The sequence below is a fragment of the Spinacia oleracea genome, chromosome 6 (genome assembly GCF_020520425.1).
Source record: "Spinacia oleracea cultivar Varoflay chromosome 6, BTI_SOV_V1, whole genome shotgun sequence".
Classification (NCBI taxonomy): domain Eukaryota; kingdom Viridiplantae; phylum Streptophyta; class Magnoliopsida; order Caryophyllales; family Amaranthaceae; genus Spinacia; species Spinacia oleracea.
In genome coordinates, this window is record NC_079492.1 from 103,151,609 (window position 1) to 103,177,032 (window position 25,424).

At 39.6% G+C, this 25,424-nt stretch overlaps 2 protein-coding genes and 1 pseudogene across 2 annotated transcripts; 2 read left to right on the top strand and 1 right to left on the bottom strand.

Annotated features, from left to right (window-relative positions):
* Positions 1 to 818: 818 nt before the first annotated feature.
* Positions 819 to 918, bottom strand: LOC130464499 (uncharacterized; annotated as a pseudogene).
* Positions 919 to 21,502: 20,584 nt separating this feature from the next.
* LOC110794200 (protein FAR1-RELATED SEQUENCE 5-like) lies at positions 21,503 to 22,846 on the top strand. The gene has a single exon (XM_021999145.1). The coding sequence runs from the start codon at positions 21,503 to 21,505 to the stop codon at positions 22,844 to 22,846; it is 1,344 nt and encodes a 447-aa protein (XP_021854837.1).
* Positions 22,847 to 22,870: 24 nt separating this feature from the next.
* On the top strand, positions 22,871 to 23,966 carry LOC110794199 (uncharacterized). The gene is made up of 2 exons (XM_021999144.1): positions 22,871 to 23,312; positions 23,401 to 23,966. The coding sequence occupies exons 1-2, from the start codon at positions 22,871 to 22,873 to the stop codon at positions 23,964 to 23,966; spliced, it is 1,008 nt and encodes a 335-aa protein (XP_021854836.1).
* Positions 23,967 to 25,424: the final 1,458 nt, after the last annotated feature.

Sequence of the window (25,424 nt, forward strand, 5' to 3'; positions counted from 1 at the left end):
AGTAGAAAGAACACTGTTTCCCTGTGGATTCGATCCTGACTTCCCTTGCTACCTAGCTAGTAAAGTTAGGTTTATTTTTGATAAGGTGATACGACTTAAGCCTGTCAAATTTTGGCGCCGTTGCCGGGGAAACGGTTTTATTTTCTGTTATTAATTGTTTTTCTAGATTACTGTTTGTTACTTTACTTCTCAAGGGACTCCCGTTCCTTGAGATCGAATCTCACGACTGTTTTCTAGTTTTTGCTTGTTTATGCCCAGGACTGTCCATACCAGCGATCTGACTTCGTTCGATCCTGAACTTGAACGGACCTTCCGTAGACGACGTAGATTCGTTGAACAGTTGAGAGACTATTCGGACTCTGAATCCGACTATCTGATTAGCAATCTATTCCTTACAGATTCAGAGATGGGTGACCAAGCACCACCACCACCACCCCCACTTGTGCCAAGGCTTACAGACTATTCTAAACCAAGTCTGTCTATGCTTCCCAAAGCAATCATGCCTTCTATTGCGGTCGAGAATTTCAAGATCGAACCCCAGCTGATAAACATGATCGAGAGACACCAATTCGATGGGGAAAAGGGTGAAGATCCTAACCTCCATATTCAGTCTTTCATTCAGTATTGTGGCACCATTAAGCAGAAGAATTTAACACCGGAGCAGACTATGGAGATACTCTTTCCATTTTCATTGAGTGGGAAGGCAAAGCTGTGGATTAACAGTCTCAACCGCGCAGCTATGAAAATCACCGATTGGAATTCCTTGGCCCTTGCGTTCTATGTTAAATATTTCCCACCTGAGAAGACAGCTCGTCTGGGGGGTCAGATATTAGGTATCTCTCAACAAGCAGATGAGAGTTTGTTTGAGGTTTGGGAGAGATTCAAGGACTTGCAAAGAGAGTGCCCGCACCATGGTTTGGATGACTGGTTCCTGGTTCAGCAATTCTATAATGGTCTGGGTAATGAGTCTAGGTGTCTTTTGGATTCAGCTGCCAGTGGGAGATTTATGCAACTGGAGGTGCCTAGAGCTTTAGAGGTGATTTAGGAGATGGCCATCCATAGTGCCCAATATGGGAATCCTAGAGGTTTTGCCGACCGGGGTGTTAAGCATGAGATGAATTCTATTGAAAAGCTTACTACTCAGCTAACTGCCCTACATCACAACCTAGATAATATACAGATCGCATCTTCCCAATCCACCCAACATTCTAGTGTCGCTGCAATGAGTGCCCAATCTGCCAATGTCTGTAATAGTTGTGGGATGCAAGGCCATTATGCACAGGAATGCCGGAGCTCTATTGAACAATGTAATGCATTCCAGTCCTACAAGCAGAACAATCCGTACTCCAACTCTTACAATGAGGGGTATAAAAACAACCCCCTACTATCATATAGGAGTACCAATGTCCAGAACCCCCATCAGATTCAACACCCTCCACCACCACAACAACATTACCAACCACCACCACAACATTCATACCAACCGTGGAGTAACTACAACCCGCAGCCTAGTGGACCGCCTGGTTTTCCTCCACAACCTCAACCCACACAACCTAATCCCATGCTTGTAGAGATGAGGAATATGATGTTCGAATTGCAGAGATCTCCGAGCGAAAAGGATGCCAAAATCGATGCCCTCACTGCTCATAACAAGATCATGGATAAACAGTTGGCACAAATGGCTACTACTTTTGCAGAGAGACCCAAAGGTCAACTCCCTTCACAGCCTGTGACCAGAGAGTCTGTAAATGCTGTCACTTTGCGGAGTGGATATGAGTATGATGGGCCGCCTATGACTATTAAAGAAGAGGTTGAAGTATCTGTCAGTGGTGTTGTGCCAAGAGAAAGTGAAAAGGTGGTCAAGGAGAAGGAAGCTAACACAAGGGTTGAGAAGAAAGTTGAGATACAAGTTCCACCTATCAAACTTCCCTTCCCTCACCGTCAGCTAAAGAACAAGCTAGACAAGCAGTTTGGTAAGTTCTTAGAAGTGGTAAAGAATCTGCAGGTAACGGTTCCTTTCACTGAATTAATTACTCAAGTACATGCATATGCTAAATACATGAAAGACATCTTGACTAGGAAGAGAGCATTTAGTGAGGTGGAGACTGTTGCATTTACTGAAGAGTGCAGTGCCTTACTCCAAAACAAGTCTCCACCCAAGTTGAAGGACCCTGGGAGTTTCTCTATCCCGTGTAATATTGGCAACCTTTTTATTGACAAAGCCTTATGTGATTTAGGTGCCAGTGTTAGTGTCATGCCCCTGTCTGTATGCACTAAGTTGAACATGGGTGATTTAAAAGTTACCAACATAACTCTGCAAATGGCTGATAGATCTGTAAAATACCCCCTAGGTGTTCTAGAAGATGTGCCTGTTAGAGTAGGTAAATTTTTTATCCCTGTTGATTTTGTTATGTGGGACATGGAAGAGGACAGGCAGATTCCTATTATTTTAGGTCGACCTTTTGTACACACTGCGGGGGCAATCATAGATGTCAAGAATGGCAAGCTGACCTTAAATGTGGGGGATGACAAGGTTACTTTCAATTTAACCCATGTTGCTAAGAGTCCTATGGTAGAGGAGTCATGTTATGGAGTCAATGTCTCTAATGATTATTTTAATAATGAATTGACTCATACTAACTCTAACATTCCTTTGGAGAAAGCACGTGTTTTAAATTGTTTTGCAAGTGGAGGTGACCGGAATATCAACTCTTTGGCATGGGTTCGAAAGGAGGCACGATTTGATAATGCTGCGACCCAAAAGGCCGAAAGTTCTTTAAACGGTGGGCACCGTATTCATGATCGGGGTCGTGATCTGTCACTTCCGGCACCACATAGCTCATCCAAGGCATTTGAATTGACACCAGATGGCAGCATCTTTGGTGCCCCTATTCGATGAGTTGTCGTGGCTCTCACCCCCTTCTTTTCGTTGTCTGCGCATAAACTGAGATTGTGTAATGGGGACATTGCATCAATCTAATCGGGGGATGAGTACTTCACTATCCATTTATTGCTTTCCGTAGTGTACTTTTTGCTTTCGATAGTATAGTTTATTTTGTGTATTTATAGTTTATTCTTTGCTTTAGAGAAGTGAGGAGAGGGTATTTTCACTGTTTTGGGTGTTTGATGATGTACAGGTGTTAGCTCCTAGTGCGAAAAGTTAAAAAACATCGTAAGGAGCAAGTTCGCAAATGGCCCGACGGGCGAAGGCCGCCCGACCGGGCGCGTGCAGAAATTTTAACCAAGCGTCGCCCTTCGCCCGACGGGCGGACCTGTGCCCGTCGGGCGGCCCACGAGCTGCTGGCCCGACGGGCGGGCGTTGGCCCGGCGGGCGAGAGGAGAAAAGGCTGATTTAAACACGGGATTCACTCCCATTATTTCACTTCTCCTTTCAATCATCTCCTTTTTGAGCCAATGAGGACATTGTCTGATTTAGCTTGGGGGGGTGTTTCACTCACTTGTACATTTTTGGTATGTTTTCTTATTATTTTTGCATTTACTTATTTTAGTGTGTTTATTGCTTTCTAGAGTAGTTTATTGCTTTGAAAAAAAAATACAAAAATACGTTCCGATGAATACAAAACCATGCTTCCCTGTGCCCCTTGATCGAAAGTTGTTTTGATTCTTGGTATTTGATGATGAGCAATGTAAATGTGTTATCCATGATTTGATATCCGATTGCTTTGATGCCTTAACATGAGTCAACTCTGACTAACTATTTGTGGATTTGGTGCTCGGCTAGTTGATTTGGTTAGGAATGTGTGATAGCTTCCTGGTGTGTCATTGATTTTGAGTATTGATTTTCAACTATTAGTAGTGTTTTATGACTCATATACATGCACATTGTGGAGGACGAAGGCATTTTTCTATTTAGGTAGCCTTCAGATGAAATTAGATACATTTGTTCCCTCCTTTTCTACCCATGTTGTTGCTTGTGCCCTTTATTCGGTGACTAGCCACATTACAAGCCCGCGAAAACCCCATTGGTTACTAGTCCCAAGCCTAGCTTGGGGGAGCTAATAGTAGTGAGGTGAGGGAGTTGTAGTATTGTTGAAAAAGGAGTTCGTCTTATCATGTTTGTTGTTAACAAATGAGTTGAAAATGAAAGAGATGAAAGAACAAAAAAAAATGTGAAGGTTTCTAAAAGAAAAGGAAAAAAAAAGAGAGATTGAAAAAGAAAAGAAAGAGAAAAATCTATTACTCTCAGAAAAAGTTCAAAGCATTGTTTCAATCGAGTTCTGCAAATTCATATCCTTATAAGTGATTGGTAATAATTGTGAAAAAGGCAAGAAAGTATGGTGTTGGTTATTTGTTGTTTTGTCATGTGTTGAGTGGGAGAGTTATTGTCATTATATTGGTTGATCATGGTTGTATTTAGGATTTATGCTCCCCAAAGCCAAGGCTTTAAGCTCACATTTTTCCCAAATTTACCGCACCCTTACCTAAGCCTAACATTACAAGCTTTGAAGACCTTCTGACCTTTGTGCATAGAGTCGTACATATGTGAAAATAGTTGTTTATCAATGCAAGTTATGAAATGACACATTCCGAGTCGACTACTAGGTTGAGTGTATGTTTTTCTACACACACGAGTGTTGTGAGTTTGGGAGGGCATTGTTCACTTATATGTTGGGAGGAGAGCGAACGGGTACATCTTTTATTCGCCACATAAATGAGTGACGAGTGTGTGAGCACTAGTCTTGAATTCCATTGTGCATTTGTGGTTCGCTTTGCGTGACGATTGTTAAGGTGGATTAGCGGTCGAATAGATTTGATCGGTTGACATTGATGCATGCTTGTTGGATTTTACCTTGAATCGTATCCATTGTTTTAAGATGTGTTTGGGGTGAAGTTGATTTATGTATTCATCGATGATTTCTTTGATTAGGGACAAGCAAAGATCTAGCTTGGGGGAGTTTGATATGTTCATATTTTATAGTATTTTTACCCCCGTCCCTTAGTACTTTTTGATCTCAAATGAGCTCTTCGGAGCGATTTTTAGTACTAATGTGCTCCTTGTAGTGTGTTTGTAGTTTCAGGTTCATCATTGTAGGAATTAGCATACTTTTGTGCATTTCCTACTCATTTGAATCAATACAAGAGATTATGTACTTTCGAGAGCACACACATTGAGTTGGAAGAGTTTTCGAGCAAAGCGGATTGTGAAAGAAGTAGAAAACCGACACTCGTCTACTCTTTTGATCATAACTTACGTTCTACAACTCTATATTAAGTGATTCCAATTGGGTTGGATTTCAGACTTCAATAGATTTCCAACGAGTGCTCACTCGCCTAATTCCGACGAATAACGAAGGAGATATGGCGTTTTAAAGATAGAGGATCGTGCAGTTTGTACGCGCGCCCGGCGGGCGAATGGCTGCCCGACGAGCGAACTTCTGCCCGAGGGGCGGGAGCTGCCCGACCGGGCGCGTGCCGATGATTTCCAGAATTTCTCCCTCCGCCCGGCGGGCAGACCTGCGCCCGACAGGCGGGTTACGAGCTGGTCGCCCGACGGGCGGAAGGCTGCCCGACCGGGCGACGACAACCCAGGGCCCTTTTTCCGCGGTTTTCTTCCGGTTTTTCCTTATGTTTATGGGCAAACTATAAATACTAGGCTTAGTTATTTTAGTGGAAAATCTTATTTCCTAGTATTAGACCCTTAGTTCATTTCCTTAGTTTAAATTCTCTCTAGATTTATGCAAACACTTAGTTTTCAATTTCAATAAAAATTCAAGCTTTCTATTTCTCTTGTTCTTCAATTAAGGTATTGTTCCTTATTTTAATTCTTTGTTTAGCTTTAATTATGTTTTCAATCATGCTAATTGCTTTGTTTATTGTTAATATGCTTGAGTAGTCTAATTTCTAGGGTTTGGGGATCCATGAATGATATGAAGGGATATTAAATAATCATGATTGTTGGCATTGCAATTGATTCCTGTTGATTGGTTTATTTCACTATACAATTAGATTTGCGCAGGTTTAATTGTGGTAGTTATGCAATATCAAATTAAGATTCGAGAGATGCAATTTGATGTTTAGGCTTGTGTCAATAGGTAGAATTAGAGTTAATACGTAGCGAGAGCCCATTAATTCTAAGTCTATGACTAGTATCGATTCGAGAGAGCATGCTAGTCTAATTAATTGCTTTGTTGATTATCGTGATTGTTCATTGTCCTGGATTGTTATTTGTTGGTGAACCTATGCCCTAGATTCCTTAATATATTGATTCTTACTCGTTTAATTATCGTTCGTAGTCTTAGAATACAAACCACCAACCAATCTCTGTTCCCAATAGTCTAGATTATTTAATTAATAGTAGAAAGAACACTGTTTCCCTGTGGATTCGATCCTGACTTCCCTTGCTACCTAGCTAGTAAACTTAGGTTTATTTTTGATAAGGTGATACGACTTAAGCCTGTCAAGTATCAGGCTCAGGTGGGTACTGAATATTCAAGAATGGTTTGGCAACCCAATACCGCCTCCAAACTTCAAGTCGATTTGCATTCAGCGCAACAGGTTTCGGATTCTCTTCAGCACAGTCCGGGATTTCCTGTTTCAAGCCATACTGTCTCAACACTCTAGCAGGCAAGTAGAAGACCAACATTGTGAGGCTTGGCACCCTCAAAGCAGTAGAACCTGGGGCATGTCTCATAGCAGCAATTCCCCACCAAGGAACTACCCACCTTATACAAGATCCAATCCCAGAAAGTGTGCATCGCCACTCATCCAATGAAAGCTGGCTATACACCATGGGCCGCACAGTGAACCCCTTTCTATTTTAGCTTTCCATGTTCTCCGGTGGTGCCACCAGCATGAGCCTCTCCATAAGCCAGAACTTGGGGAGTATACAAAAAAAAGCAATTCAAAATTCAACCTTCAAGATACAATAAACAAATTCAATATACAAGAAAGCTCCAGATCCTTACTTAGAGTAATACCGGACTTCCCGACTACAAAGAAGAGGGGTCCGAATTTAACATATCAAGGCCCATTAATGTTTCGCTAATCACGAGCGGCATTGGGTCCCGGCCACTAGAAAATTGCTCTACAATCTCTATTAGGGAGGAATCACCATTGCCAAACCCCTGTTTCGAAAAGAGGAAGCAAGCAAAGATACAAAAACTCAAGGCCCTCAAGCGGCAAGCCTTGGGGACATCAAGCCCAGCAAAATAGGTGACAAGGAGGGACAAATCCACCCCTCTTCCATATACAACAGCACTTAAAAGTGGGGGCTTTAAGCCCAAATATCTTTCAAAACCCAAGAAAACGTGTTCTTCAACACTAGGCATGCATGGCTCTGACATAATGGGTCACCCCAATATGGCACTAAACTCTTCAGGGAGGGGACATACCTCATTATTTCCAAAGAGGAAGACATGATGTTTCGGATCCCAAGCCTCCAGAGCAGCAAGAAGGAAGTGCACATCAAGCTTTACAAACCGGAAGGAGGCGAGCACCCCAAGATGCATGCCATCGAGCTCCCTTTTCTCTGATTTGCCTAGCGAACCGAGCCAAGAGTTCAAGGCATTTTCAAAAGACATGGCCATTTTTTCGTGAGGAAGCAGTATGCAAAGGAAAGCATGGAAGGATTGATGCAAAGTATGATCCGAAAAGTTCCCTATTTATACAAAAACCAGCCCTTATGACAGTACACTGGCGCCAAGCGCAGGGGCCTGCAACAAAGGACGAGGCCACCGTCCCTTTTATGATTCCAAGTACGCACTCTTTAGTGCTTCGGACAGCAGAGTACATCCTCAATCATTCAAGATTCCAAAGCCGCAAGCCGCGCAATTTCAAGCAGTCCGAGTCAGCGCCTCGGGCTGATTTCGGGTCAATCTGTTCAAAATTCAAGCATTCTAGTCCTAGATCGGCGTCCTAAGTCGAGTCTGCATATGCATCAGCAAAAGTTGAATATACTTTGACTTGTGCTTTTTCTAACCAAAAAACCTTAGTCAAAGTGGGGGCTTATAGTGGGTATGTACACCCGAAAAAATGGGCAAATTTTTGCAAATTTTTTCATGCATGCATATAGCTACAAATTTCAAAAGCACACACAACGCATAAAAAATTCAATTTTCAACCGTACAAAAACCAATATTCAGCTATACAAGATCCAAAAATTCCAAACCTTGTAAAATTCAAAGCCATACAAAGTTCAAATTTCAAATTCAAACCATACAAAACCCATACAAATACAATCCATACAAAAATCAACCTAGGCAAGCTGGAACTCGCTACCATGCAGGGTCAGTCTGAGTCATCATCAGCCGTAATGTCAACCACAGGCTCCTTGTTCCTGTATCGGCTCCTATAGCGCTCCAGATCCCGATCCAGCTCTGTCCCACGGGTACTAGGCTCCTGCTCCAAAATACGAAGAGTACCGGGAGAACGATAAGTTCCCTGCTGAGGGGAGGGGTACTGATAAGGCTGCGGCATCGCCATGAACTGGCGCTGCGCGTCAAAAATCTGGGTCTGACGCATCCTCTCCATCTCCTGCCAGTAAGTCCAAGGATCTACACCCCAAGGCTGAGAGCCGCTCGCTCTGAAGTAATAGCCGTGAGGAGGTACAAAAGGCCTCAAACTGCTCGCACCTCAAAAGAATGCCTGGTAGGATCGACATGTACAAAGGGGAAAGCTCCCCTATCAGCATCAGAATGCCTCTGATAAGTACCAGCACCGGACCCCTGTCCCAGATCCAAGCTCGGCCCTTCCTGCCTCAACGAAGTCTCCACCTGGGGCTCCCTGTCAACATAACCTCTGCGACCTCGATGGCGCTCCTATACAAAATACAAAATTCAAGAATCAGACATCCAAGTTCGAATTTCTAGAGTACAAAATTTCACAATCAATGAAAGAACCTTTCTGTCCCGGCCAGAAAGCTTTTGGGTCAGCTTGGCACAATGCCTCTTCAAAGAATCAATTATAAGCATCCAGCGACGCACTCTCACCCGAGGCGCCTGCATACAAAATTCAAGATCAATTTCCAGATACAAGATTACAATCAGTTTTAAGCCAATACAACAGTACTTACAGCTGCATAATGCTCTGGTACAACATCATACGACCTCCGGTGCGGAGGAAAAGCTACAGGGACGGTCACCTCCACCTGCTCCCCATCCGAGTTATCATAACGGACAACCCTGTCAGCATAGGGAATGTCCTCGGGGTCGACCTCCTCCTCCTACAAACATTCATACAATGATTCAATTATACAAGAATACAAGAGTACAAGAGTACAAGAATACAAGAATACAAGAATACAAGAATACAAAATTCAAAAGCTCACCGGCAGTACGAAGCGTACAGGTGGAGCAAGCCTCTTCAAAAGGTCCTCATAATGGCCCCTCCTATCTACAAAGTTCTCCCAAGGGAGACAAACAACATCACCCCTAGCATTCAAATAGAGCTGGGCAAGTTCTTCGTTTGACGCTAACATGGACTCCGGTGGGTCCTTAGGGACAAGCCTGCCCCCCGTACTATGCTGAAGGGACACTCGCTCCCCCAAGTACCACATATGGCGATACACCCCCGAGAGCAAGACCCGCCGCCCAGACAAGAAGTGGGCACGAGTAGCCGAAACAGGTATAGGCGCACCGACAAAGGGACGCCAAACCACCTACAGAGAAGACAACTCAGGCAACTATACAAGTACAAGTACAAAAGGACAAAATAGTACAAAAAGTTTACCTCATCAACGGGTAAAAACCGCCAAGCTCTGCGGGAGGCCGCCAGAGGCATCCTCGATCCTGCGCACCGCTCCTATCCAAGAGGCAGCATACGGGTAAGCCGCATCCCTAATACGAGCCGGCGCCAAAGTCGGGAAGTGCTCGTACATCCAAATCTTTCAAAAGACAAACAAAGCATCAATCAAATTCAAGATACAAACATACAAATACAAGATAAAAAGTACAAGGAGTCTCGAATACCTCCAGCACACTCCACAAAGCAGCAATGCTTGGGTCGCTCTCCGGCGAAGTCCGGGAGACCCACTTCATCCCATACAAAAGGTGGCTATATGCTAGACCACCACAGTTGAAGCTCGAAACAGCCCTGAAATCCTGCAAATCCGTCAGGAAGCCAACATGCACCCGACTGTTCCTGCTCGGGGCCATCACCCTACTCACCAGAGCCAAGAGGAAGAGTCGAACCCTCTGCTCCGCACATATGTCCACGCTACGGGTCGCAGCCATGATCACCGTCACAGAAGCGTGGGTGTCATCATCCTCCAAGTCAACAACAGGGCCAAGCAAGACCCTGACACCACTCGAGTTCCACGTCAGTTCAGAATCAAAAATCACGTTCCTCTCAGAGAAGGGAAGACCCGTGATCATAACAAACTCTAAAGGGGTGATAGTGATCTCCCCCCATGCCATATGAAAGGTGTTGGTGGTATCCCACCACCGCTCCAGCAAGGCCTATAACCGGGGTTTGATGCTCGTCCTCCTCTGAGCATCTCCCATGGCACGCCAGAAATCGACCAGGCCCGTCTGCAACCAGATCTCCATAGCCTCCGCGTTAGCACGGACGGCCGAAAAAACTTTGTGAAGGTCCACCAAGGACCAAAAAGTGCGCAACGGATCTCCATCAGCCTATGGATGAGCCGATCAGTTCAAAACCTATACAGTACAAAATAGACAAAGCACAATACAAGACTCACCAAACCAGCGTGAGGCCGCTGAGACAAATGAAACTCCGATCGGAACACTAGATCGGAGGGACTCCAGCCAGTGCCAACGAAGGCGGGTACTCTCCGGGGAACCATGCCCTCCTCCGGCACGTTTATTGCAGCTGCTTCATCATCCGAAGCATCCTCCATGGCAGCTCGAACCACCGAACATTCGGCAAGCTTTCTCCAAGTGTGACGAGGCATACTAAATCATGCAGAATACGAAATATCAAGATTTTAAACTGGGGGCTATCCTATACTAGCCCGTACAAAAGTCAAGATTCAAAAATCCCCAGCGGCGGTACAAATTCAGCCAGGGACCTCTACTTCAACATACAAGTTCTACACCAACGCCTAGGCTATCCATGCCAAAGCAGGTATACGAGCACACCAACGCCTAGGCTATCCATGTATTTAAAGTTCTACAAGCAACATCTAGGCATCCTAGCCTATTCTCTCCCGAGACCTGACAAGGTCGCCGGTGAGACCACTATCTACGAATGCCAGGTACAAAGTTCAAGAAAATTTTCAAATTTCAAAAATTCAAATCTACAAGTTCCAACAGTTCAAGTTCAAGTGGCTATCAAACAATTTTCTACAAGATTCAAGAAGCCTAATATCATACAATCATCATTTCAAAGTGCAAAAAATCAAAGCTACATGCAATCCTAAACATTATTTCATAAGCAAAACATGAAATACTTACATGGACAATGCAAGAACAAGATCAAGGGGAGAGTATTCGACCTTTGAGAGAGAAAAAACAAGAGAATGAAAGTGCTTGCTCTTCAAATGGCACGGCAAGGGGGCTTTTATAGCACAACCCCGCGCCAAACACCAAGCTCAGCGTTGGGCGCTGACCTGCTGCATGCGCAGGAATCTTCAGCGCACGGTCCTCCGTGCTGATTGCACGTCCTTTGCTGCTACGATTTTCTGCACCAGGCATCAAACATCAAATCATACTATTCTCCGAAAATACGGGTATATACCTGTATCTCCAAACACAAACAGATGAGTGTTTCAAGAATACAAAGTCCGAAAAATACAACAATTAGGCGTTCGACTCCCAACGGACCCAAGCTCCAGGAAAGTCAGCCGAAATTTCAAAATCTTAAGAGCCAATAAAAAGCTCTTATCCCCAGTGAAGCACATCCCTAGCGGATCAATTCTGGGTATTCAAAATTCAAAATTCAAGACTCAAGGTTTCAAAATTCAAAATTTTCGATGCCAAGCTCCGTCCTAAACCAAAGGCGGAAGAACCGTACAAGTACTAATCGGAGTCGTCACAACCACACGGAGGTAGACTCTATCCTTTTTTCTAACACTTGTTTTGTGCATGTACCGGCGTACAAAGAATGATCTTGATTGCAGAACATCTTGACCGTTCTCCTTCCCAAGTCGAAAAATTTAACGTGCGCTTTCCTAACCGGACGCTCAGTCAAAGTGGGGGTTTCTGTAGACACCTAAATCGTGTCTGCCCATAGGGATGATGACGATACCATTATCCTTATAAGGCGGTTGGAGAAACTCCGTGCGGAAGTCCCAATTGCTAAGAACATTTCCAAAATCCAAGAGCCAAAATCCAATCCCTGAGGCCGTTCCCATTCCGGAACTCGGAACATAATACAATTTCCAAAAATCAATTTCAAAATCCAAGTACAATCTCACCCAATGGACTATCCCATTGGTTTTACAAGGCCTTTTCCAGTCAAAATGACACTAAGCAATCCAAATTCGGGCGCCGACCCACAAAACCGAGCAAGCCGGGCCACATCCCGTAAAACCGAATTCAAAAACCCAAAACGGCTTGTTTTTAGATGCAAACCAAGCCTTAATCATCAAGAAAACACTACATGCCAACTTCGTACAATTCGTACAAAGGTACACCATTACAAGCCAAAAGCAAGGACGACATCTTTCGTCCTTGTTTGGCAGGTTCTGCGCCACGTCAGCAGCGCCTGACGCTGGCAGCTGCGCTGGAGGATGGCGTGAGCTGGCGTTTAGCAGCAAATTTTCCTATTTAAACCCCTAATTCTGAGCATTATGAGGAGGCAAAATCGAAAACACAACGTCGTAATACAAAAATTGCCACTCAAATCAAAATGCAAAAATCCTCCAAAATCACATATAATTTCCAAGTTCTAAGCAATTGGGAGCTCTAAAAGGAATTCTTGCCTAAACCTAACTAGGTAATTCCGAATCCCAACCCTAATCTATCATGTTTCCTTGATTTTCTCTTTTAAAAATGATTAGTAAGTTGGCACTTTTAATCTTAAAAGTGTCACTTACAACAATCATACATTTCTTACAAAATCCAAACTTTATGTGATACAAAAATGCAAACTTTTAAGATTCAATGATGTTCAAGGTTGTTTGTAATCACTTCCTTGAACTAGAATCATCTTCAAAAACATGGAGTAATCAAAGATGATGCCTTTCTAATGTTTAAAGGTTTAATCTTTGATATTCAAGACTCCACTTTTCAAATTTCAAGTTCAAGTTTCAAGATCCAATAATGTTTAGGGTTGTTTGTAATCACTTCCCTAAACTAGGATCATTTCAAAATAAGAGCATATCAAAGATCAAACCTTTTCAACATTAAAAGGTCCAATATTTGAGATTCAAGACTCTTAAGTTCAATATTTCAAGTTCAAGTTCAATATTTCAAAGTTCAACATTTCAAGTTCAATATTTCAAGTCCAATATTTCAAGATTCAAACTTTTCAAGTTCAAGTTCTATGTTCAAAATCCAAGACACTTTAGGTCGAGAAACTTGACCTAAAGTAGATATTTTTGCTTTGAATCCGTGTCGGGCGCACTTATTCTTAAGGAGTCGCTTGGCATTCGGATCTCATGTGCTAAAATTCAAGTTCAATACCGCACTTTCAATTATGCAAGTCCAATACCGCACTTTCAATTATGCAAGTCCAATACTGCACTTTCAATTATGCAATTTCAATTCCGCACTTTTAATTATGCAATTTCAATTCCGCACTTTCAATTATGCAATTTCAATTCCGCAACTTTACTTGCCTAGTCCTTATAGGCAATGTGGTTTCACCTCCTAGTCCATTTCTAGGTGGTCTTGTACTTTACTAATTTTACACCTATTTTCCATTGTGATTTTGCTTTACTTGTTTATTTCTTTCATCACCTCACATGCTAAATACAACAAATACAAGGTTACACCACGCTTAACAAAGATAATTTCTTGGACAAACCGATCTTAGGTTCCCTTAAATTAACTTTAAAGCAAAGTGGTCACAATACAAAGTAGAAATTCTATTTGTTCTAGATTCAAACCCACATAGTCTAAACTACGGTATTTTCGAAAATGTTGTGCCACGCATTTGAATTATTTTTAAAGTTCGCGGAATAAGCATCTCGTTCCCTTGCCCGGACCTCACCCATCCGTTTCTAAGATTCAATGCCTTATTCTAACAGAGTCACTTTTTGGTATTTCCAAACGAGACCCTAAATAATGTTTGGTGGCGACTCCTTCAAAATACAAAGATACAAAGGTTCTAAAACTGCCCCCTTAAGAAGGGAAAAAGCAACGAAAATACCCCCTACAACAGTGACTGACTGACATCACCCTGGAACCCGTATATCCATTTTTAGTAACTCCATTTATAGTAAATACCATATTAACCTGCTACCTAAAATAACAGTCGTATACGATAGATTTTCAAGTGATTGCGTTGCATTATAATTGATCCTTAAAGATAAGAGTTGTACTCCAACTAATATCATTAAAGAGATAAAACCGTGAATGAGATAGAAATTCGGAATAAAATCGAAAAAACCTGGAAACGTGTGGACAGAAAACACCAGCGCTAGCAAATTCTAGCGCGTGGCCTGTATGCGCCACATATTTCAAGTGCACCAATACCAACGTCATTTTATTCTGACGCTACAGTTTGGTTCTTAGCCAATCACGGCACGGGTAGAAATTCTGAAATAGTTGTCAATGAGTCAGCAGGTTATAAATTTGGCACGTTATTATACGCCCTACATGTGAGGGGTTCGAAAAATAGAATGAGCGTACTTTTCCTAAGAAAATGGCTCGATCGACCTTCCCATCAGGATGTGGCAATAATATTAAGTATAATCTGAACTAACTATGGGCATTAACCTCTTTTTACTAGTGTTTAGGAGTCGCAATTCAGTTTTACAGCTACAATGAAGAAAACTGACAAAATCCGGTTATCGTGATATGCCCAAAAGGCGAACATATTTGATCACAACGGCCATAGGTTCCCTTGCGATCCTTGTTATGAAGATCGCTCAACGTACATCCAGCGGAGTAGAGATTGAGTGTTCAGGGACGTTTAGTTATACGAGGAGTGCCCAACATTAGCCCACGCAGCGGTCCTTACTAGTTCAATGTGATGACGAAAGGAACATGCGTTAGACTACAAATTTCTGGAATTTTCACGGTGCTCTGCAATTATTTTTGGCATTTTCATGGTTTATCTTTGTATCTGGTTTTTTGAAACCCCTTTACTCTGTTTTCATGATTATTTTGGATGTTTTTTTCCTTAATTTTTATAATATTTAGGTTGAACCGATTTTCATTGTTTTAGTTTCCGGGAATAATAATTACTAGGTTTGCTGTTGATTTTTGCTGCCATTTCTTCATGGTTGGTTTCTAGGTTTCATTGGGTTTTGTGTTTATTTGTTTTTTTTAAAAAAAACCCTTACTCTATTTTTATGATTATTTTGTGTAAAAGTACGAAACCACCCACTAGGTATTAAAAGCAACAGGAAGTAAGAATTTATCGTACAAGGCACGATAAAATCGATCACTAAACAACTTGATTCCTGGAAGAAATTTTATGGTGTATTCAGGAGTTGCAATGTGATTGGTGATTAGCATTTTACATTTTTAAGTGCTGTGAAAATAATTTCACATAGGATTCGTTTACTTATTACTCCTATACTTTATACAGTTTATTGTTCTCATTCCAATTATATAGGATATGTACTACACGTTGTATTTGGTTTATATGTGGTTCATGATTTTATTTTGATTCATAGTTATATTGTTTGGAAAGAAGTTGGATTATTGGTCACGTACTACTTATTTTTGCAATTAATATTAACGTAGAATTTCCTTATTTTCAGATTTTTAGGAGGGTTATTTGAACAATAGTTGGAGCAGTTGACAAAGAAGGAATTGTGTTATTCAAAGAGAGGTGTTTTTCCTTATTTGAAATAATATATGTTGATCATTAGTTTACATCCGTTATAATCAATTAAAATCGTATAAGTCTAACGTTTTTTTAATAAACTCATTTCTTATTATGTTAATGTCACGTCACTTAAGTAAATTTTATCTTCTTATAATAACGTATATAAGAAATTTTATTTTCAAGTCAAAGCTACTTAAACAACAAGTATATGCCAGTCATCTTAACTAATAAATTTTATACAGATGTTATTGGATTGGTTATTTATGTGTCCCAACCATATGATGTTAAAGGCGTGAGGGGCGAGTATTCAAGGAGGAAGTATTTTTGGATATCTGATATGTGCTTGCAAATGCATATCATAGCAAAAGACAAAATAGGAAAAATACAAAAAAAAAAAAAAATTGAATGGTAATTTTTTATACAAAAATGGTACCTTTATTTTTCACATGAATGGTACTTTTTTTTTTTACATGAATGGTACTTCCTTTTTTGTCTTTTAGCTGATATGTGTGTTGCCATACATATCTGATATCCGAAAAAACGATCCCAGTATTCAATTGGGATGTCTTGCTATGTAACACAAAGTAAGACTCTCATTCCATATGATTTGTATTACTTTTACATTGTTAAATTGACTATATAAATTTGTAATAATATTTGTTTGTGCAGCATGGAAACAATAAGATTAACTTTATGAGAAATTTTTCTCACAATCAAGGTGGCTTTTTATTCCACGGGCTTAATTAGGATCATGTATTAGGTGCATCTTTGGTAACAGTTGACCCCTATTATGGTAAAAATCCTAATAAAATATATGGTTGACTTAATTATATTGCAATAACTTAAAATTTTACCTGTAATTAATTTGTATATTTGTTGTAGAGGAGCATGTCTTTCGATTGTTGGACGTAGTATACTCTTTATTGATTCAGATATCAATGAAACTGATGATATTCATGGATGGTAAGTCTTAAATATTTCAAACAAACTAGGAATATTATGTTACAAGTAATAATTTTTCATATTCAATTCGCATAGGTTTGCCGATGATGGTTATGTGCGAAAGCATATAACCTGGACCCAAACATTAGCAAATGACATCTTCCAGATGGAAATCTTGTTTAATGCCAGAAGAATCAAGTTACACCAATACTCACCATTTCCTATTGTATGCTATTATTACATATATATATTTTAGAAAAAAAAGTGATTATTGTTTTGAACTTTAATAATTACATATATGATCATCTCAGGTGAAATACTTTCGAGTACTAGCAAGGATACTAGATATTGATTCTTCAGAGCCTATTTGGTATGAATCATGTGTTGGACACTCAAAGAGAGTCGATCTATTCTCACATTGTGACCCCCCTTTAGTAAGTCGGGTAATTATACTCTTTCCACATAAACTTTGTAAGAAACTACAAACATTGTAATATTTGTGTTATATTCATAATAACAATGAAGAGTAAACATAAGAATTATTGATCACCCAAGTGCAATGCGTGTTACACTTTTTGGACAACATGCGTAGATGATCATCCGTCTTAAAGTTTCGGATATTAAATAATTTGAAAATCATCTAACTACAATTATAAATTTCTGCCAATACATTGTATTTGGATTACAACATATATTGACCGAAACATTTATTCATAATCAGGAGGACCATTTGAAAGAGCGTTTGATGAATTTGTTCACTTTCATACTACATGTTCTCAAGCTAAAGAGTGATGATATCATAGTTGCATCGGTTTTGTGAGTGGGATGAGAAGAAAACATCTACTATTTGTGGAAGCAAAACGACGAAAATGTTAAATTATTCAAATAGGAGTATATGGTTTTATGATGTTTTATTTATAATTATTATCAATTCAAAATTGACTACATACCTTTATTTTTATTTGCAACCCTCTATATATTTGTGCTTATACACGGGCACATTCTAATCTCTATTATATATATAAGGGAAGAGTTGGGGGTAATTTCGTAATCACACTTTTGGTGTCCCCTATAGAAAAGACAACAATACCCTCAGTTAATTCACAATTTAATTAATTAATGCCCCTACTAATTACAAAGTTTAATTACTACTCCATTAATTATAAAAGGCAACACAAAGGGCAAAAGAGAGTGTTTAAGACTTTAAATTGATAATCAATCTCTTATAGTTACGTTAAATTATTAAAAACATTGGTGGGAAGTTAATTATGGAATTATTATCGTTTCGTTTTTTAAGGGGGAGTACTATACGCAACCTGATTTTACTTGGCGCAACCCTTTTTACTTTCATTTTTTTCATTCTAAAAAAACTCTACCCTCACTTTTATATTTTCTCTCAACCTTTTTTGATATTATTTTGGTTCAAATAAATTTGATTTTTTTTTTAGTTTCATGTGTATCTAATCAAATTAAAATAAATATTTAGATTGCAATAGACGATATTTTTTACTTGAAATTGAGGTAATTTTTATTTTTTTCCTGTTTTTTCGAGTCTTTTCATACAACTTGTATGAAATTAACACTTCCATTTTGTAAGGATTGAACAAAGTACAGATTGAACAAAATATAATTAACCATTTCGTACAGATTGAACATAACAGAACTAAAATTCCGTATAAATTGAACAATATATGATTCCATTAAAAATTGAACACAACATAAATAAGTTATATCATCACTACTAATGTCTAACGAACAACCACTACATGACAAGTCGACATCTGTTTCACTATAGACAATTGAAAGAACTAGTATCATCATTTTGTTTAATTTGTACGGAATACTTAGTTCTGTTATGTTCAATCTGTATGAAATAGTTAATTATATTTTGTTCAATCTGTAAGAAATAGTTAATTATATTATGTTCAATATGTACAAAATAGAAGTATTTATTTCATACCAATTGCATGAAAAGGCTAAAAAAATAGGAAAAAACAAAAATCACCTCAATTCCAAGGTCTTCCAAGACAAAACTATTGTCTGCTTCAATCAAAATATGTATTCTAATTTGATTAGATACACGTGACCCTAACAAAAAAATCAAATGTTTTTGAACCAAAATAATATCAAAAAATATTGAGAGAAAATAGTAAAAGTGAGGGTTAGAGTTTTTTTAGAAAGAAAAAATGAAAGTAAAAAGGGTTGTGTCAAGTGAAAACAGGCTGCGTTTAGCAACCTTGTTTTAGTTTTCAATTTATGCATCATTTGCGTTAGTTTTCAAACTATGATCATGGATAATTGTCTCAACAAATTTGGTGGATTTCAATCTATAGTTTCGGTTTTTAAGTTTTCAACTTATGCCTTTTGTTGCTATAGATCTTTCATACCATTTTCTTAACTATTCGATTAGTTACGAAGTCTTGAAATAGGTATTAACAAATTGGTTAAGATGCTTTAAAAAGAAGAAAAAATCATTTTACAATAGTAAATAATATTTTTTCAATATCGGCCTACATGCATTCTAAAAATCCACGCACGCATCGTGTACATAAAAAACTAGTTATTATAAAATGAAAGACGAGCAGGGTCAAGTGGATGATGGATTGGTAACCGTCACTCAAAACTGGCTTGTTACCATAACTCGAAGTTGACTAGGAACCATCATCCATCTATTATGCATTTATGCATATAACTCGAAGTATTTTAAATGGTTTGATTAATTCACTTGAGATTGCCATCCCTACTACTGCATATTCTCTCTGTTCCATATTACTCGTTACACTTATTTTTGCACAAAGTTTTAGGTGATAATTGGTTGTTTGATTATTAATTGTTATTTTATTAAAAAAGTAGATGTGATAGGAGTTAGTGGAGTATTTTTTTAAAATTAAATGAGACAAAGTGTGGGGACAAAACTTTTTCTAGTTGGAAGAGAGAGACAGTATAATAATTGTGGATATTTCCTAATTTAAAAATATAACAAGTAATCTGGGACGGATGAAAAAGGAAAGTGTAAAATGTAATTTAAAACGGAGGGAGTACTTATTTGGATGATTATCCGTCTCTTAATACAAGTGTATCGCTATTCGACGTCCTAATCCGTTAAAAACGCCCGCGTATTTGACTTGAAAGGACAATTGTGCCCTTATAAAAACTACCCCCACATATTCACAATTTACCACAAATATTCACCCTCTATCTTTCTCGGTATCGGAATTTATGTTCCGGTAAAAATTCCGGGCACCACCACCTCCCATCAGCACCACCCATCCCCACCACGAATTCCGGGCAGCCACCACCTCACATCACCACCACCCTCCCCTTCACCACACCCCTCCCCACCACGAATCCCACCACCCTCCCCTTCACCACACCCCTCCCCGTGACTACTGCCACCACGTAGGCGGTTCTCCTCCACCTCCACCGTAATAGCCAGACACCATAATAGCTCCTCCTCCACCGTAATAGCCAGACACCATCACCATCATTTTCCCCACCTCTCCACCACGAAGCGCGCCACCACCACAAGCAATACAAGGGTCGTTCACCCAAGGTCGACGACGCTCCTCCACCGTCGTGGTCGTCGGCAATGTGGGCACCACCGTCGTCGGAGGTATGAAATTCAAATTTTTTTTTTATTTTAGTGTAAACTACAGTGCCTCCCAGGAATGGTAGGTGGCGACCATGGTGGCTCGCCCAGAAATGGCGGTACCCACCATGGCTCAGCCGCAGATCTGGAGTGGGTGAGCCATGGTGGGTGCCGCCATTTCTGGGCGAGCCACCATGGTTGCTGACTACCTTTCCTGGGCGGCAGTTCATATTTTTTTTAAAAAAAATTGTTTTTAAATTTTAATTTTAATTTCATTATTGGAAAATAATTTATATATTCTGTAATTATTTTCAAAATTAAATAAAATTGTTAAATTATATCTTTGTAAAAATGTGAAAATTAAAAAAAAAAAATTGTTAAAATTATTTGTTAATATTTAAAAAAATTCTTTGAAAAAATCTGAAAATTATAAAAGTTAATATGTGTTAAAATATTATTAAATGTTAATATGTGTTAACCTATTTTATATGTATGAAATATAATTAATTTAAAAATAAATGTTTAGTTATTAAATTTATTGACATGTTTAAATAAGTTAATTAAAATAATTGTTTAATTAATGACATGTTTATTTGTTAAATGTTAGTAAATTATATGTTTAATTATATAATGGCATAGAAAATAACTAAATGATAATGTGTAATTAATAACGGCTTATAATATAACATTTTTAAATATGTGTAATTATATATTAAGTTATTTATTTTTGTAATTTAATTTCATGTGCAAAATGAAGAAAATGGTGTTTAAATTATGAATTCAATGTACGGTATATATAAAAATTGTTAGTTATGTTAGCGTATGAATGAATTAATTAGGTATTTAATATTTAAAATCGAAAAATATTGTTAGTTATATAAGTGTGCGTGAATATCTAATTAGCAAAAAATTAAATGTGAATTTAATGTATAGTTTTTATAATAGGTTCCTGATTATGGTGGTGACGGTGTCAATTATAGCGATCGATTCGTGACAAATGAAATATTTGATGGTTTTGAGAACGCAGCGAAATGGGCAAGGGAAGTGGCTATCGGTTTAGGATTCATCTTGGTAGGTAGCTCGTACAAAAAGACGTGAAAAGATGGTCGAATGTACCGGTACTTGAAATGCGACCGTGGAAGGAGAGAAAACAATTCAAGGGATCCAGAGACCGTAAAACGGCCAAACACCAAGAGTAAGGCATGTGGTTGTCGGTTTGTGATTAAGTGTGAACAACAACGAGTAGAAGAAGATAATTGGGTAATTGAGTTGCTTAATGACCGCGGCACACATAACCACGCATTAATTGTGTACCCGGAGGGTCACCGCGGTGTTAGTGGTCTTAGTCAAGGTGCTAAGGAAGTTATTCGTGAGATGAACGATGCACAAGCTAAGCCAAAACACATTATGGTGGCCATTAAGAACAAGTATCCAGAAGAACATCCCAACATGAGGCACATTTACAACTTCAAAGATAAGATTCGACGAGAAGGTTCTGAAGGAAGAAATGTGGCTGAACAGATGTTGCACCTAGCGAGAGAGCACGGCTACATAAATTGGGTCTCATGTAATGACCGTTCGAATAAAGTCATTACTCGTCTCTTCTTAGCTCACCCTGCCATGGTGGAGATGTTACGCACATATCCACTTGTTATTGGTTTGGATTCGACGTACAGGACAAACAGATATGGGTTTCCTTTTTTGGAGATTGTTGGTGTGACACCGACAAATCAGAATTTCTTGATTGCCTACGCATTTATGAAAGATGAGACTTCAACCAGCTACCGTTGGGTGTTAGAGAAGTTGAAGCTGCTCCTCGGGGAGGGTGTCACTCCCACGGCTATTCTAACGGATAAAGAGGGTGGTCTAATGAGACCGGTCGCCGAGGTTTTCCCACGTTCGAGACATTTGCTTTGTACTTGGCATATCAACAACGACGTGGAGGCCCATGTTGCACTGTTGTGCAACAAGAACAAGGATGTTGGTGTTGCGTTCAAGAACAGAGTTTGGAAAAGAATCATGGAGGCAGCGACTGAAGCAGAATACGAAAGTGCAGTTGTGGTGATGGAAGATCGTTACGGGAGATGGCCGGCCGTTATCGATTATGTGCATAAAACATGGCTTACTCATCATAGAAAGAAATTTGTCCTAGCTTGGACAAATGAGGTCCTTCACTTCGGCAACATCATGACTTGTCGTGTGGAGAGTCAACACTCCGTCGTTAAGAGCTGGCTTGGGAGTTCGCAAGGGTCTTTGGATACTGTTTTTAGAAAAGTGCATGCGTCAATCAACAATCAAGTTACAGAGATTAAAAATGGTTTAGAGAGCTCAAGACGACGACATGGTGTTCTGTTTAAGCATTATCTATACCAACACCTTATTGGTCGTGTGTCTCATCATGCTTTAGAGCTTATTTTGGATGAACGTATGAGAATGCTAAATTTAAGTACATAGGTCTTTGAGAGGTGCGGTTCTGCTATGTTGACGACCCATGGACTCCCTTGTGCTTGCCGCATATTTACGGCGCTCCAAGGCGGAGTTGGGATATACATTGATCTTGTACATCGATTTTGGAGGACCTTGGAGATTGGAGAAGGGGCTAACATTCCAGAAATCGTGGCGGACTCCGCCCAAGTTACTGAGCAGTTCCGATCACTTGTCGATGATGTATTGGCTCGAGATATTTCCGTTATTCGAGACATATCAAGGATCGTTCACGATGAGTTACATCCAGAGCATGCGGGTTATGAGGAACCAATACCCAACTTAGTACGGAGAGGGAGACCACAAAGACAAAGAAACTCAACAATAAGGAACTTGAGTTTCGTCGAACATGTGCGTAACACGGGCCCTCGCACGAATTGTGATCAAGGTGCTACGTCTTCGGGAAACACACAATCCAGAACTTCATTAGGTACAAGTAATTGCATATGTTTTCGATATTTTATTATTGTTTCTATATTTTGCATACATTGAAAATAATTGCATATGTTTTCGATATGTTACAGGAAGATTCATGAGCATTGATCTAATTCCCCCTCGTTGGAAGGAATCGATACCTGACTTCATGTTCCAGTATATTAGAGGATACACTGATGCTATACCTGATGGTAACTGCGGATTCAGATGTGCGGCAGAGTTCTTTTTGGGTGATCAGGAACGCTATGGCGAGATTCGATCAACGGTTGTAGGAGAGATTAAAAAACTTCCACAACAATACACCAGAGTCTATCTTCCAGAAACTATATCTAACGCATTGTATCGAATAGATTGGAGAGGTGGACGTTGTGGAGAGGAACATTGGATGGTTAGTGATCCAGACTTATGGCCGATTGCTACACACTTCAATGCAGTTGTTGTCATCTTCAGTATCGGCGGTGAATCCAGTTTAATCCCTAACATGACTATTCTTCCGTTGGAAAACAGATATGCAGCAACTAGGCCATCAAAGGAAATTGTGATGGCATTTGTGAATGGGAATCACTACATTATTTTGGATATGACTCCGGATTTTCCATTACCATCAATACCACATTACTGGAGAGGATTGGCAGATTATGACGTTCGTGATTGAGAATCCAGATATCATACAAGGATTGAAGCTTGGACTCGATATACCAATGAGTTTAATTTCAGGATGGGCAGATCATAGTGTAACGAATGTTAAAGTTTAAAGTATTTTGATGTAATAGAATTTTGATGTAAGAGTTTAAAGCATTTTGATGTAAATGTTTAAAGCATTTTGATGTAAAAGTTTAAAGCATTCGAAATTAAATTAACTATTACATAAAAATTAAATTAAATTAACTATTACATAGTTAAACTAAATCAACTATTACATAAAACATAAATAGGAAAAAGTTCACACAAAGTACATAAAAAGTCCATAAAACATAAAAAGTTCATTCAAAGTACATAAAAAGTCACCAAACATTACATAACAATCTCCATAAAACATTCCGAGTACAATCACTAGGTATCACAAACAACCTTCCACTCTTGCATTAACTGTCTAGCGGCAACTGTAGTCGGGTGATCCGGATCATTCTTCTCTTGCATGTATGCATGAACCACTTGTTCATAACGGCCAACCCACTGCAATAGAATATGAATCAAAATAACACATTAATGATATTATATTTATTATAAATAGAAAACCAAAAAAATTTATTCTAAACTTACATATTCGACATGAGTCTTATCATGTATAGGCGCGATCACTGGAACATCACCAAAACCAGGATAAATGTGTGGATGCGTTCGTTCGAGGAACCATGCCAAGTATTTCTCCACAGCAGCGAATGGCACACCATCCGGAACATGCGTCATAGACGTGAGAATCATACTAGAAGAATAAACATCTGATGAAAAAAGGTTCCACCAATCCTCTAAATATGACAAGTCATGGAAATCAATCTCATACTGCCTCCAATTAGGTGGCCTGCGTGCTTTGCCGTGGAACATAACAGCCTGCGGAATACGCTGCACATACCCCAACTGCCGAGTAACTCGATCAGGGCTATACATCTCACCGATATGACGGTAACATATCGGACCCATATAAGCAGTCCTCGGACACTGAGCGGTCGGGTTGTCGTAATATGGTGTCCACGCAATCTACAAACAACATCAAATGTTACTACAACAATGTTAAAATACAAGAACACTAACAATGTTAAATATATGACTTTTACATTACCTCCTCTGGTGTCATCCTATCTAGCCGAGCACGGAACGAAGCCAATCTACTCTTGTCCTTACTCTCAGCAGCATAAATCCATCTCGATGCTCGAGGTTCACCAAGACCTACATCCTTTTGGATTGAGCGAGGTCGGAAACAAGGAAAACGGTCATATATCCAAGCCTCTAGAAGTGTCAGACATCCTCCGATACCTCGTGACTCTGACCGTGAAGCAACACCCAGCTGGCAATAAAGATAAGCTAAGAAAGCATATCCCCAAGAGTATTCACCCACATCGTCCAGTGTATCGAGATCAAGCAAGACCTTTGCAGATAGCCGACTCTTACTCTT

What these genes read in the sequence shown, in the direction of transcription:
- LOC110794200 (XM_021999145.1), top strand. Translation starts at nt 21,503, where the DNA reads ATGTACCGGTACTTGAAATGCGACCGTGGAAGGAGAGAAAACAATTCA.
- LOC110794199 (XM_021999144.1), top strand. Translation starts at nt 22,871, where the DNA reads ATGTTGACGACCCATGGACTCCCTTGTGCTTGCCGCATATTTACGGCG. An exon ending in CAGAACTTCATTAGGTACAA is followed by an intron (nt 23,313 to 23,400) that starts GTAATTGCATAT and finishes GATATGTTACAG; the next exon opens with GAAGATTCATGAGCATTGAT.